Source organism: Artemia sp. Qi Xiang Cuo, chromosome 13 (genome assembly GCF_049724085.1).
Source record: "Artemia sp. Qi Xiang Cuo chromosome 13, ASM4972408v1, whole genome shotgun sequence".
NCBI lineage: Eukaryota > Metazoa > Arthropoda > Branchiopoda > Anostraca > Artemiidae > Artemia > Artemia sp. Qi Xiang Cuo.
The window spans coordinates 14,773,555-14,790,203 of NC_142806.1; the positions used below are offsets into that span (position 1 = coordinate 14,773,555).

Genomic DNA, 16,649 nt, shown 5'->3' on the forward strand with positions numbered 1-16,649 from the left:
TAAGAAACAAAATATTCAATGCTTACCTATCTACGTTGCTACTCATGCTATGATTCAGTAGGTAATAAATAAAATTTATTCGTGTGATTTCTATAATAGGCTTGTGGGAAACATCACCTAGTTATTATAATCTTTCATTGACGTCCTTTATCCTTGAAACTATACACAGTGCCGTAAAAGTACATATGAGATATTTGTATAATTACTGGTTGCTCTCGCCCCCCCCCCCCCAAAAAAAAGCTTAAGATTTAGACAGTTTTACTATTTATAATGAGTGGACTTCCTATATGACTTTTCTGTTTTTGTGTTTTTCCCTTCCACCCACAGCAAAATTGTTTTTCGTCTCGGAACAAAATCCTCCCCTTGTACCTAAGTCACAGCTTTGATACAAAGGTACTTTTGCTATGTTTAATTGAAAAAAAGAACATCACAAGGACATTAAACGATCATATTTCTTCAAATGCTAGGAAGACGATGTCCTTCAAATCCTAAGCATGTCCAGTCATCGATTGAGACCTTTGGCCAAACAACCTCATTGAAAGACAGCTAGAAAGTGCTCCAATGCGTACCGATTTATCGTAAGGTTTCACGACTTTTTATGGCTCCATTTACAATCGGACCTTGCAATTACCGATAAATATTTAGCTTCCGACTATTGTTTATTTTGAAAAATTTTGGCTATCGAAATGCAGAAGCTTCACTTTATTTTTTAATTTGGATATGTAGAAAGAACTTGGGTATTATATAGCTTAGATTACAGACTATGAATTACACTCATTTGAATTTTTTTAAATAAAAGTATAGAGCGACATTACAACTTAAAACTAACAGACAATACCCATCGAACGAGAGGAGTCACGACCCTTCAAGCTCTTCCCTCCCCCTTTTTTACGCTAACATTTTGCTAGTTCAACAAGTATAAACATCTGTCAAACGCAAGTGTCTTGTTTGCCAATTGTTTTTTTAAACATTTGACCTGAAAGTTCCATTGTTTGAAGCTGATCAATATGCCCCTATTCTTGTTGAGATATTTACGAAAAAAACTGTCATCACATTGTTGTTATGTTTGAGCATTTTTTGATCGAATCTTTGAAAAATATTCGGATCTTCAGACCCCTGTAATCCTAATTTTTATGAACATTTTCCATAGAGATTATTGGGTATCACTTTATTATTGACCGGAAATCTTGCTTCTAGGCCGAATGAAGAGTAAAACGTCTAGAAAGAGGTCATAAAGAAGGATTTAAAGGAAATCAAGGGAAGGGGGAATCAATGAGAGTAAGTAATGAATGAAGCTTCAAACAGATTGAAGTAGAATAAGACTGATTGCAGTTCTGTTCTGATATGATTTTTAGTTTTTTTTTTTTTTAAGTAAAAAATTTACAACTTCCTTAGTTATGTTGGAAATATAGGGTTTAGTACTTTTTTGGCGATCTTTGTAAATTCCTATGCACCAATGTCACCAAAGTCACGAATACGTCAAAATAGGAGACAATGTAATCTGCTTAGTAAAAGTGAAGAGGACAGTGGGGTATTTGGTTCTGAAAATACATCCGAAACCAACTGTAAATAAACGTTTATTTATTTTTACTGTAGACATTTTCTTCAAGTATCCTGAACATCTATCAATTATTAGCGATCGTTACTTGAAGTCACTAAAAAATAAAAAAAGGATCCTCCTATTTTTTTGTCCCCCAACAACCCCTCCCCCTTGGCATCGATTAATGGTCTTGAAATATGTCTCACGGGGATATCTTCATCCCACGTAGCCCAAATGTAAGGTTCCTAAATTACAAAACACCCTATTACTCAGAAATGCATTTAGTTGAAAGACATGCAGGCTGCATAAATTAAAACCTAAATCCTTCTGGGAACGTAAATTTGTATAATTAGTGGCAGAAATTCGGCCCATGACATTTCCAATCCTCTCTCTCCGACACTGACTTCTTAGAAAAAAGGTGGACATGTCACATCTGGCAAAAAAACAAAATCACACAAGTAATTTTGATTTGTCTGATTAGACAACTAGTTTTAGAAAGTTAACACACTAACATCTTAACTCTTTCTAAACTTTTTTTTCTAAAAAATAAATATTAAATTTTTTTCTAAATGATAATGCTCTTTCTATCTAGGAAGAGACTTGTTATATATATTAATTAACATAAGTTGCATTTGTTTAAATATAAAGATCAGAATGTCTTATAATTAAGTGGCATTTTCAGTAGAGTGTAAATTACGCTGGAGTTTTTCATGGCTTTTACGGAACGAATGCTCTCATTCGTAGAAATTCTGATGAGAATAAGTTTGACATGACTGTATATTTTAATCCCTGTTAATTCTAGGTTCCATTTAGTCCTTCTTAGTAATTTCTATCGTTTTATGTTTTACTATTTTAGTGACATTATTTGTGTCAAGATTTGGTTTTAATTTACCTTGCACTTGTCATTACTTATTTCTTAGCTTAAGAAATTTGTAATCTTTGTTTTTATACCTTTATCTTTTTTTCAATAATGCTCAAAATCCATCAACAATTTTTTCTACTGAGGTTTGTACTGTCGGTGAGTTTCAATAGCACTTGTAGTTCACAATTGTCAGTTCGCTCAAGGAATTACTGTCGTTAGCTTGCAGAAATACAATTAGGCATTTTAATTTGATATTTCACAGACAAGCCCAATTTCTTTCCAATACAAAATAGAAAAACTTAAGTTTTCAAATAGCTTAATTGTTTGACATTTTTTGGTGAATTACTAAATAGAATCAGGTTTCAGGGGCACTAATTAGGGGATGCAAATGCAGGGAAGGGGAGAGGGGATGTTCCCCCCCCCCCAGAGACCTTGAAAATTATCTTCTTATTTGCATTTCACAGCTGTTTTCTATGTTAGTTATGTGCTATATTAAACTGGTTAGACTGGCAAACTGGTCGTTTTTTTTTGTCGTCCCTGTGCTTCAAATTTTCACAGCTATTAAATAGCACCGTTAATTTTCGATGACCTTGTTTTCAAATTTCTCGTCTGTCCCACCCTTGTACCATCTTAATTCTACCATTAGGAGACAATCTTGTTCTGAAATGCCTAAGAGCACATCTAAGCTATATTATTACCCAATCCTCGGCCGGAAATGTGATTTCTGAGTAGGATTCATTAAAAACTAAGCTTCAGTTCGGCAGTATTTCTTCATTGTTCTTGTGAAGAATTAAATAAAAAAACAATTTTTTTTTAGCTGAAAGTAAGGAGTGACATTAAAACTTAAAACGAACAGAAATTATTCCGTATATGAAAGGGGTTGTCCCCTCCACAACACCTCGCTCTTTACGCTACATTTTTTTTATTGTTTAAAAAAATAAAGGTGTGAGACAGAGTCAAACTTTGGCGCAAAGAGCGAAGCGTTTAGGAGGGGACAGCCCCTTTCATATACGGAATAATTCTGTTCGTTTTAAGCTTTAATGTCGCTCCTTACTTTCAGTTAAAAACTTGTTTTTTTATTTAATATCCAAATTTTTTTGAATTAATGCAGCTTTGATTTTGGCTCACCGTACATGAATAATTAAAACGAGATTCGCATATTAATTTTCCTTTTTTTGGCTAATTGGCTTTCTCGAATTTTTTTTTTCTGACGTAACTTACGAACTAAATTACGTAACGAATTTCTATATTCGCATATTTTTATTGCGTGTATTAGAATTTTGTTCGAATTTTGTTCGAATCTCAAACCCCTGAATCACAAAGGCCGGTTAATTAGAATAGATGGCTCTTTTGAAAGTACTAAAAAGCTTTAGCGTAAAGAGCAAGGTATTGACTAGGGGGCAAACCCTCTCATATACATAATAATTTCTGTTCGTTTTAAGTTTTAATGTTTTTCTTTTTTTTCAGTTGAATAAAACTTGTTTTTTTATTTAATTTATTAAAAAAAAACTTTTTCCACAAAATAAATTTTTTCAAAGAAAAGTAAAGAACTCCATTAAACAAAAAATGAGCAAAAATATAATCAAATAATCTACCAAGCGTGAAACTACCACAAATCAGTATCGATAAATAAATGAAACCCAAAACGAACAGAAATTACAATAATTAACCGAGTCAAACTCAAAACGAGCAGAAATTAACATAAGTTCGGCACAAAATTCCCTATGCCTTCCCAAGGCGAGAACAAAATTTGCACTTTACTGAAAAAATATAAATGTTTTTACTTTTATAACTTTAATAAATCAAATAATATTAACATTTTGATTACTAAATATCAGTATATGTATATTAAGCTGACAATGCACATTCATTTGTATTTTTTCAGTAAAGTGCAAATTTTGTTCTGGCCTTGGGAAGGCATAGGGGCTTCGCTCCCAACTTATGTTAATTATTGTTCGTTTTGGGTTTCATTTATTTATCGATGCTGATTTTTGGTAGTTTCACGCTTGATAGATTATTTGATTTTATTTTTGCTCATTTTTTGTTTAATGAAGTTCTTTACTTTTCTTTGAAAACCTTATTTTGTGGACGAAAGTTTTTTTAATTAATCTCTGTTCGTTTTATATTGACATAGTCTTTTCAGGGAAAAAGAAATGACTCATTAACTCATTTGTTTTTTAAGACTTTATAATTTGGGCTGCTATTTACATGCAGGAGAAAAATTTTCAGAAGTTTTTAACAAGCCACGCCCTTTTATAAAAATAGGACAGAAATAGTAGTGTTTAACCTAGTTTCAAACCTCCTCTGGTTGACCTGAAATGGAAAACTTGATACCATTCGCAAAAAAAAAATCTGTTTACTTTCTATGATAGCTTGGATGCACTTACGCTATTGTGATTTGGTTAAATTTTTAGAGCAGAAATGGGAGGGTGGGATTGGAAGGGGGATTAGTTGCCCTTAAATCACTTTCGACTATTAAAAAGGGCATCAGCCCTTTCTATTTTTAATCGAATGAGCCCATTTCAAAGTTCCCACGACATCTCCTTCGATACGAAGTGCCCTGTTCTAAACAACAACAACAACAAAAAAAATAATACATTATACCCACTTCAATCTTTACTACAAAAATTTTAAGCCTTCTAATCACTTTTGACTATTAAAAAGGGCACTAGGCCTTTTGATTTCTAATCGAATGAGCTCTTTTGGAAACGACCACACTTTCTATAAACACCTTATATATCACCAGGGCATAGATTACAACCCTTACCCTAAGGTCTGTTTGGGTGGTTGTCATCCTCTAAGACAGTATTTCCAGAACTTTTAACTACGTTAAACAACATGGCTATCTCAAAATTTTGATCGGATGTGTTTGGGGAAATGGTGGGCGTGAGAGGGGCAGTAGTCGCTCTCCAGTCACTTTCAACTATTAAAAAGGGCCCAAGTCCTTTCAATTTCTAATCAAATGAGCTCTTTTGAAGTTTTTACTACAAAACTCTCAATAAAAATATTATATGCCCCCAGGGCATAACTTACAACCCTTGCCCTGAGTGCTGGGGGGGGGGGGGGGTTATTCTCAAAGACCTAATTTCCAGAACTTTTAACTACGTTGAAAAAATGGCTATCTGAAAATTTTGATTGGATGTGTTTGGAGGAATGGTGGGCGTGAGAGGGGGTTAGTTACCCTCCAATCATTTTCGACTAAAACAAAGGGCACTAGACCTCTCAATTTCGAATTGAATGAGCCCCTTTTGAAGTTTTACGACAATTCAATCTATAAAAACCTTATTTGCCCCCAGGGCAGAACTTACAACCTTTGCCCCTGGGGCTCTGGGGGGTTTGTCATCCTTAAAAACATAATTTCTAGAAATTTCAACTACTTTGAATAAAATGGCTATCTCTAAATTTTGCTTGAATGTTTTTGGGGAAACGGTGGGCGTAAGAGGGGGGTTAATTACTCTCCATTCACTTTCGAATATTAAAAAGGGCAATTTCAATTTCCAATCAAATGAGCCCTTTTTGAAATTTCTACAACAACTTTCTATATAAAATTTATATGCCCCCAGAGCATAACTTACAACCCTTGAACTGAGGGCTCTGAGGGGGTTATCATCCTAAAAAACCTAATTTCAAGAACTTTCAACTACGTTGAAAAAAATGGATATCTCATAATTTTGATTGGATGTGTTTGGGAAAATGGTGGACATGAGAGGAGCGTTAGTCGCTCTCCGATCACTTTCATCTATAAATAAAAAAGGCACTATCCCTTTGAATTTCCAATTGAATGAGCCATTTTGAAGTTTCTACGCTTTCAATAAAAACCTTATGATTCCCCAGGGCATAACTTACAACCCTTGCCCTGAGGGCTTTGGGGGGGGGCGGGTTTGCCATCCTTAAAGACCTAATTTCCAAAACTTTCTACTACGTTGAATAAAATGGATATCTAAAATATTGTTTGGATGTGTTTGGAGAAAAGATGGGCGTGAGAGGGGGGTATGTTGCCTTTAAATCACTTTCGATTATTAAAAAGGGCACTAGTCCTTTGAATTTCCAATCGAATGAGCCCCTTTTCAAATTTCTACGACAAAGATTTCAATAAAAACCTTATATATCCCAATGGCATAACTTACAACCCTTGCCGTGAAAACTGTCGGGGAAGTGTCCTGCTCAAATTTCCTGAGCTTATAATTTCCTGAACCTTAAACTGCATGGAACATACTGGCTATCTCGAAATCTTGATTGGACAGGTTTGGGGAAATGGTGGGCGTGGAAGGGGCGTTAATTGCTTTACAATCACTTTCGACTATTAAAAAGGGCACTAGCCATTTCAATTTTCAATCGAATTAGCCCTTTTTGAAGTTTCTATTACAACGCGTTATGTAAAAACCTTATATGCCCCCTGGGCATAATTTACAACCTTTGCTCTGAGGGCTGTGGGGGGGGGGGCTGTCATCCTCAAAGACCTAATTTCCTGAACTTAAAACTACGTTGAATAAAACAGCCATCTCAAAGTTTTGATTTGATGTGTTTGGGGAAAAGGTGGGCGTGGGAGACGGGTTAGTTGCCCTCTAATCACTTTCCACTATTTAAAAGGGCAATAGCCCTTTGAATTTCCAATCGAATGAGCCTTTTTTTAAAGTTTCTACGACAATGCCTTCTATAAAAAAAACCTTTTATGCCCCCAGGACATAACTTAAAACCCTTGCCCTAAGGGCAGGGCTGTGGGGGACTGTCCTAAAAAACATAGTTTCTATCTGGAAATCAACTACGCTGAACAAAATGGCTATCTCAAATTTTCGATTGGTTGTTTTTGGGAAAATGGTGGGCTTGGAAGGGGTTTTAGTCAGCTTCTAATCACTTTTGACTATTTAAAAGGGCACAAGCCACTCCAATTTCCAATTAAAGGAGCGCTTTTCGAAGTTTCTACAACAACTTCTTTAGAACAGGGCGAAGTGTCCTGCTCAAAAGGAAAAAATTAATAAATAATACATTGTGCCAATATCGTTCTTATATGCCCCCAAGGAATAACTTAAAACCCTTGCCCTGAGGACTATGGGGGAGTGTCTTCCTCTTTACTTAGTCCCCGTTTCTTATCTCGTTCTCGAGTGTCCCCGTTCTTTACTTAGGCGGCGCGATCGCGCTGCCTATGATTTATGCAACAACTTTCTATATAAATCTTATATGCCCCCTGGGCATAACTTACAACCCTTGCATCGAGGGCTCTGAGGGGGTTATAATCCTAAAAGACATAATTTCCAGAACATTCAACGACGTTGAACAAAATGGATATCTCAAAATTTTGATTGGATGTGTTTTTTAAAATGGTGGGCGTGAGAGGGGTGTTAGTCACTCTCCAATCATTTTCAACTATTAAAACAGGCACTAGCCCTTTCAATTTCCAATTGAATGTGAAGTTTCTACGACAGACCTAAAACACCTAATTTCACAAACTTTCAACTACGTTGAACAAATAGTATATCTCATAATTTTAATTCGATGTGTTTGGGAAAATAGTGGGCGTGAGAGGGGCGTTAGTCGCTATCTAATCACTTTCAACTATTGAAAAAGGCGCTAGCCCTTTCAATTTCCAATTGAATGAGCCCTTTTGAAGTTTCTACGACAACGCTTGCAATAAAAACTTTATATGCCCCAGAACATAACTTAAAACCCTTGCCCTGAGGGCTGTGGGGGGGAGCAGTTGTCATCCTTCATGACCTAATTTCCAAAACCTTCAACTACTTTGAATAAAATGGCTATCTAACAAATTTTAATGGATGTGTTTGAGGCAATGGTGGGCGTTAGAGGGGGGTTAGTTGCCCCCAAATCACTTTCGACTATTAAAAAGGGTGCTAGCCCTTTGAATTTCAAACCGAGTAAGCCCTTTTTCAAGCTTCTACGATAAAGATTTCAATAAAAACCTTATATACCCCAGGGCATAACTTATAATCCTTACCCTGAGGGTTGTGGCGGAGTGTCCTCCTCAAAAATATATTTTCTATTTGGAAATCAACTATCCTGAACAAAATGGCTATCTCAAAATTTTTTATTGGATTTGTTTGGGGAAGTGATGAGCGTGGGGGGCATTTTGCCCTCCAATCAATTTTGACTATTAAAGAGGGCACTAGCCCTTCGATGTTCCAATCGAATGAGCCTGTTTTGAAGTTTCTACGACAACGCCTTCTATAAAAACCTTATATACCCCCAGGGCATAACTTAAAACCCTTGCCCTGAGGGTTGTGGGGGAGTGTCCTCTTTAAAAACATGTTTTCTATCTGAAAATCAATAATGCTGAACAAAATGGCTATATCAAAATTTTGATTGGATGTGTTTGGGGGAATGATACACATTGTGCCCACATCGTTCTTTATTTAGGCAGCGCTAGCGCGCTGCCCATGATTTCTGATCGTTTCTTCAATAATGCTGGGAACTTCATGGAAATGTTACTTCTCCCAAGGAAATATCCTCCATGGAAAGATTCACCCCCGTAACCCCTACTCCGACCCCGAGCCCCCACTAGAAAAAATTCCTCCTGAAAACACCCGTATAGTTCCAGATAACCAATACTATATGTAATATTGGGCAAAGTTTATAACTTGCAGCCCTTCCCCCGGGAACTCTCGGGGATTAAGTCATCCTCAAAGACATATTATTTAGATTTTCAACTATACTGAACAAAATGGCTATCTCAAAATTTCGATTGGGTGGCTTTGGGAAAGATATTAGCGTGGGAGGGGGCCAATTTGCCCTCCAGATTTTCAGTCACTTAAAAAGGCCACTAAGACTTTTAATTGTCTTTTAAATGAGCCCTTTCATGAAACTCTAGGACTCCTGGATTAATAAGATAACCCTTGGAAAAAACAAAAAAATAAACAAGCATCCGTGATCTTTCTTCTGGCAAAAAATACAAAATTCGATATTTTCGCAGACAGGACCTTGAAACCTCTATAGTAGGGTTCTCTCATACGTTGAATCTGATGGTGTAATTTTCATTAGAGTTTTGTGACTTTTAAGGGTTGTTTCCCCCTTTTTCCGAAAATAAGGCAAATTTTCTCAGGCGCCTAACTTTTGATGAGTAAGATTAAACTTGATGAAACTTATATTTCAGCATAAAAATCTAATTCTTCTGATGCATCTATTGGTGTCAAAATTCCGTTTTTTAGAGTCTCGGTCACTATTGAGCCGGTTCACTCCTTATTTACAACTCATTATCACGAACTGTTTGATTCGTGATCAAACTATGAGTAAAAAGTAACAACGAACTTTTGATTTTTTTGTGGTGACAATGCGGAAGAAAAATTTAAGAAAATGGCAATACTGTAAGCACTCAAAGTTTAGAATTAGTGGAGATAAACTCGGCCCAACTTTGAGAATCTTTCGGAAAAAAGCGGAACAACAAATGGCTCAGTTCAGCATGAAAGTTCGGTCTGGATCCTTGAACTCCTTGTGGGTTCTAGACAAACATTAAGACAAATAGTACTGATACTTCCAGATCGATAGAAAACCCCTTATTCATTCTGGATCTCAAGAGGTTCAGGAAAATAGAGATTATGTGAAGTACATTTTTTACGCTAATTGCTTTCTTGCCCGCCAGGGTCTTGCTTTGAAGGGTCATGACGAATCAGAAACATCTTCAAACCGGGGTAATTCGTTCTCAGACCGCTGACCAGAGCAGAATGATGAAAGACATTGGCACAAAAACGACCAAAGTTGTCAGATCTTAGTTTAAAGATTTCACTTTTAAGCGTTTTCTGACAAAAGATGTGTCTGAACCTAGCATAAGATCTTAGCACATTCATGAGTGAAAATACGGCCCTATTATTATTTCAAAGTTTAATAGATGGCTGTTATTTTAACTTTAAATTTGAAAATCCTAAGCATGATACTGCTAAGTCAAGTTGAAGGAAAAACAAACAGTAAGTTTGTTAATATTCAATTAAGCTAGTGATATATTGTTTCAACAAAATTATGTTAAAAATTTAGGCTGGTTAGGCCCTAATGAAGGGTGAATCCAGAGGCTAGACTTATGTTAGGCTACAGGACAAGGTATTTACAGTTAATCATCACTTGAACTGTTCAGTTGCAGTAAAACCTCCAACAAACCACCCAAAAATTAGATTTTGGTACAGGTCTAGATTAGAACCATCAAGAAGTAAACATGTCTAGGAAAAAATTCTTATTTCATAATGTGCAGAATAACTGTAGTCAGCACATTTTGCATGTAGCTTCAAAATATGGTAAAATTCTACTTTAGCTACTTTTGACTATCTTGGAAAGGGTTTATGTTAGGAAAATGGGTAAATATATACCAAATCATATTATTGAGTTAGAACTAAAGTGAATACACCATTTGGTGCATTTTTTTATGCTGATTGCAAATATAATAAGCATTTCTATCGGGAATGAATTTCAGCCCCCCCCCCCCTATATATGCCAATTCAGGGTATATATTTCTGCATTAGGGGGGGGGGACAAATTTTGTTTCTGATGTAAATGGAAGGTAAGTTTAAACTTTACCCCCACCCTCCCTAATGTAGAACTATATAACCTGAATTGGCATATATAGGGGGGGGGGGGGCTAAAATTCATTTCAGATAGAAATGATTATTATATTTGTAATGGTGTATTCTTTTTATCCCTAACTCAGTAATATGATTTGGTATATATTTACTGGAAAATGAAACTTTCAGGGATGGGTCTATAGGCTAAAGTATGTCTTGGGAAGGTATTTTGAAGTACCTACCTCCACTTCTTCTCCCTCTAGAGGGTCTTGAAATTTTACTACATGATATGTCTATACCAGGATACCACCAGATGGCTAATTTGACAGTGTATATATATATATATACAAATCTTTAAGTTAGCCAACCAGTATTTTAAACCTAGGAGTCCAGCTAGAAATAAGGAAACATATTAAGAAAACAATTCTTACTCCATAATATGCAGAATAATCCTAGTAAACACATTTTGCAGGGGGATAGCCTTTATCTTCACTTCTTTCCTTGTTTTTCCAGTTTTTCTAAGAAATTCACAAATTTCTTAGGACCTATATATTCACAGAAAATATACCTCTACCCCCCTAATGTGCAAATATATTCCTAAAATTGCATCCTCAATCTAAATATAACATCCATTTGCATCACAAATGAACTTTATTCCCATATTAGCCATATGGTGGATATCTGTCTATTACCTACAGGAAATTTCACAAAACAACATTTTACCTTAACTTTCGGTTATCAGTTTCTTTTTCTCTTGGTTTTAGTCCTGAAAAATACAATTCCTGTTATTTGAGTAGTATTTTAAGCAATATCTATGTTTTTTTCTTCAAATTTAGGAAATGTATTTGGATAGGCCTATCTTTAAAACCTTATAAATTGTGATTGAGCAAAGTTGTGAAGCTGAAAATTTTTATTGTTCTTCATTTAAGCCAATGATCTAGTTTGTAAGGTTTCATGTTTCTAGGCCTAACACACTTATTTATAAAGATCAGGATCTTATAGAGGGAGAAAGAGTGGAGGTGGGTAGTTTAAAATACCTTCCTGTGAAATACTTTAGCCTGTATACATATCCCTTAAAGTTTCAATGTCCTAACCTAATCCCTTTCCAAGGTAGCCAAAAGTAGCTATAGTATAATTTTACCCAAAATATGTTTGCCCCCCTAACCCTCTTTAGCTAATATTTATATTAACTGACCTCAAGTAGCTAAGAAATGAACTTACCTTTAATTAATTAATTTACTTACCTTACCTTCAATTGCTTGTCTAGCAAGATAATATAGTGATGAGCCTACTGTGGAACATTTCCTGGTGATATTACATGATTATGGTTCAGTCTCCCAGGTCAGCCTGCACTCTGCATTGGCCCAGTTCTGATCAACTCCTTTCTTGAACATATATAGGCCTATGATTTTGAACTAGATGGTGGCTTTGGAGAGGGTGTTCTAGTGAGGGACAGGGCATACAGAGGAAAAGTATTATTGCTCACACTGAAAGCTGACAATCTCTTGCAATGCTGTATCTGTGAAAAAAGTGATATTCCAAAATTAGATCTTCTCCAAGCTAATGAAATTTTATCCAACCTCCCAATTGCTGGTTCTGCTGGGCTAAAGCTGATTAAGCTAGTTTCTACTTTGCCTATGACCACTACCAGAAATGAACAATTCTTCTTGGAATTATAGAGTGTGAAGGATTATCTAGATTAATGTTGAGAAATCACAGGCTCAGTCATCTCATGATTATGGTCATTGAAAAAGAGGAGGTAAAGAAAGTGGGTTTGAATAGATTAGTCAACAGTTCCTCTAAGCGATTTTCCAATTTTCAATCTAAAAAACATTTTTCAATCTAAAAATTTTTTACAAATGTAATTCAGCACATGGTTAGAAGTGATTTGCAGCTATGAAATGATATAAAGTCTGTTGTGATTTGCAGATATATCAAAACTGTAGGAGAACAGAAAAATTGCACTGGGAAGATAGACCTTGAAAATGGCAAAAACAATCGAAAATTGCATTACTCAAAAAGAATAAAAACACAAAGACAAATTTAGTCTTGTGACTAAAATTACAAAACACTTTTGTTGAAACAAAAAAGAGAGAGAAAGCTTAAAATTTCAAAAATAAATATCAAACAATTTCAAGGTAAAAAGAGAGTAGGGACAGAGGGTTCATTTGTTTTTATTTATTTATTAATCAGAAATGGAATAAGCCATAGGCTTGTCTCATAGTGCACAAATTACATACCATGAGCAACACTTATAAACAACAAGAACAAAAAATATAAACTTCCTAATAAAACAATAGAACAAAAACAAAGATACCTCACAACAAATATACACTTCACAGTCCTAGGTACTGCCTTTCATAAAAAGAGGTCTCAACTAATGCTGTTTTGAAAGCTGTAACATCATTCACCAGAACTACTTGGTTGGGCAATGTGTTCCATGATTTTACTGAACGATTTACAAAGGAACTCTGTCCAACTTTCCTTGATACCCTTGGCTGGTACAATTTTAAAGAGTTCTGCCACATAGATGGATAATGACCAAACTCAAAGAAATCTTCCGAAGACACATGGTCAATACCCTTTATGATGGGGAAAGTGTTCACAAGGTCCATTCTGTCCCTTCTGAATTGCAGAGATGGTAAGCTCAGGCTACTCAATCTCCACTCATAATGTAGGTATTTCAGATAGGGGACAAATTTGGACACTCATTTTTGCACCTTTTCAATCAACAGTGAATCAGATTTTCTAGTCAGATACCACACCAATGAACAGCATTCAACAACAGGGCACACCATTGTCTTATACAATGTGGTAAAACTTCTCAGGTTAAACCTTCTGAAAACTCTTTTGATGCAAAGCAAAAAATAGTTTGCTTTATGTGAAACAGCTGATGCTTGCTTGTCAAACCTCAACTGATCATCAAAAATAATACCAAGATCCCTAATAGAGTTAACAGGGCACATCAACACGTCACCAATGAAGTACCAGTATGCCACATCTTTTGTGAAGTAATGCATCACATGACATTTCTTCTGGTTAAGAAACATAGAATTTAAATTACACCATTCAAACAATGCTTCCAAATCTCCCTGTATAAGTGTCACATCAACCAGGGAGGTGACGCCTCTGTATAGCTTTGCATTGTCCACAAACATTTTAATGGTGCTGTGTTGGATTACCTGTGGTAAATCATTTATAAATAAGCAGAATAAAACTGGTCCCAGAGGGACCCCACTTAGAACTACACACCCTTCAGATAGTGCCTCACCAACCTTCACTTTCTGTGTCCAATTAGTTAGGTAATCCTTAATCCAAGTCATGCTTCTACATCCAATCCCATACTTTTGACATTTTTCCACCAGCAAGGATATTGAAACCTTGTCAAACACCTTACAAAAATCAATATAAATACAATCAAACTTTAGGCCTGAATCAGCCATCTTTTGAAAATCAGTGATTACTTCCGTTAACTGCATGTTACACAATCGGTTTTTTTGAAAACCATGCTCTGCTGTGCTCCACAATTTATTTTTTTCAAAATATTTTTGGGTCCAATACACAATTACTTTTTCCATAATCCCCGGAAAAGTTGATGTGTTGGAGATAGGGCAATAATTTGTAAAATTTGACCTTGGTCCACCCTTATGAAGGGGTTTTATGACTGCCTTTTTCCATGCAGCAGGGCACTTACCAGACTCCAAACAAAGATTAAAAAGAAATGCGAGTGGAGCCACAACAGAAGAAGCCAGTTCTTGCATAATAACATTTGAGAGACCATCTATATCAGGGGCTTTATCAACAGAAAGCTAGTGGATAATTATTTGGATGAGCTCAGCCACTACATCAGAGTCATCATAATGTGACTCATTCAATAACACAGAAGCTTCTGGTGCCAGTGATAAATTAGATATCTTATGGGTAGCAGGATTAACAAAAACAGATGAAAAGGTTTCGTTAAAAATAGCTGCTTTTCTTTTATCATCATCAACAGTTTCACCAGTGACTGGGTCATTGAAGACCGTGGACGATGGTGACTGCTCTTTTTTGCCCCTATTCACATACTTCCAATACCTTTTTGGACAACTTTGCATGCAACTGATTATTGACAATTCCACTGACTCAGTGTGTGACTGCAGGGTCATCATTGCCCTATTTCTCACCCTCTTGACAAAACAACATTTTACCTTAATTTTCAGTTATCAGTTTCTTTTTCTCTGTCTTTAGTTCTGAAAAATGCAATTCCTGTTATTTGAGTAGTATTTTAAGCAATATCTATGTTTTTTTTCTTCTAAATTTAGGAAATGTATTTGCATATCTTTAAAGTTTCAATTTCCTAACCTAACCCCTTTCAAAGATAGCAAAAAGTAGCTAAAGTATAATGTTATCCAAAATATTTTTGTCCCCCTAACCCTCCTTAGCTAATATTTCTATTAGGCCTAACTGACCTCAAGTAGCTAAGAAATGAACTTACCTTTAATTAATTAATTTACTTACCTTACCTTCAATTGCTTGTCCAGCAAGATAATATAGTGATGAGCCTACTGTGGAACATTTCCTGGCGATATTACATGATTATGGTTTAGTATCCCAGGTCAGCCTGCACTCTGCATTGGCCCAGTTCTGATCAACTCCTTTCTTGAACACATATAGGCCTATGATTTTGAACTAGATGGTGGCTTTGGAGAGGGTGTTCTAGTGAGGGACAGAGCATACAGAGGAAAAGTGTTATTGCTCACACTGAAAGCTGAGATTCTCTTGCAATGCTGTATTTGTGAAAAAAGTGATATTCCAAAAATAGATCTTCTCCAAGCTAATGAAATTTTATCCAACCTCCCAATTGCTGGTTCTGCAGGGCTAAAGCTGATTAGGCTAGTTTCTACTTTGCCTATGACCACTACCAGAAATGAACAATTCTTCTTGGAATTATAGAGTGTGAAGGATTATCTAGATTAATGTTGAGAAATCACAGACTCAGTCATCTCATGATTATGGTCATTGAAAAAGAGGAGGTAAAGAAAGTGGGTTTGAATAGATTAGTCAACAGTTCCTCTAAGCGATTTTCCAATTTTCAATCTAAAAAACATTTTTCAATCTAGAAAAATTTTACAAATGTAATTCAGCACATGGTTAGAAGTGATTTGCAGCTATGAAATGATATAAAGTCTGTTGTGATTTGCAGATATATCAAAACTGTAGGAGAACAGAAAAATTGCACTGGGAAGATAGACCTTGAAAATGGCAAAAACAATCAAAAATTGCATTACTAAAAAAAAAAAAAACACAAAGACAAATTTAGTCTTGTGACTAAAATTACAAAACACTTTTGTTGAAACAAAAAAGAGAGAGAAAGCTTAAAATTTCAAAAATAAATATCAAACAATTTCAAGGTAAAAAGAGAGTAGGGACAGAGGGTTCATTTGTTTTTATTTATTTATTTTTTTATTAATCAGAAATGTAATAAGCAATAGGCTGGTCTCATATAGCAAAAATTACATACCATGAGCAACACTTATAAACAACAAGAACAAAAAATATAAACTTCCTAATAAAACAAAAACAAAAACAAAGATACACTACAACAAATATACACTTCACAGTCCTAGGTACTGCCTTTCATAAAAAGAGGTCTCAACTAATGCTGTTTTGAAAGCTGTAACATCATTCACCAGAACTACTTGGTTGGGCAATGTGTTCCATGATTTTACTGAACGATTTACAAAGGAACTCTGTCCAACTTTCCTTGATACCC

At 35.5% G+C, this 16,649-nt stretch overlaps 1 protein-coding gene across 1 annotated transcript in view; it reads left to right on the top strand.

The window, feature by feature from the left end:
* The first annotated feature begins 10,190 nt into the window (after positions 1–10,190).
* The window catches only part of nbs (nibrin), a 98,434-nt gene continuing 91,975 nt past the window's right edge, over positions 10,191–16,649 (top strand). Inside the window, exon 1 of the mRNA XM_089098620.1 lies at positions 10,191–10,312. Coding sequence (XP_088954746.1) covers positions 10,237–10,312 — 76 coding nt within the window. The 5' untranslated portion in view covers positions 10,191–10,236. The remainder of the gene's footprint in view (positions 10,313–16,649) is intronic.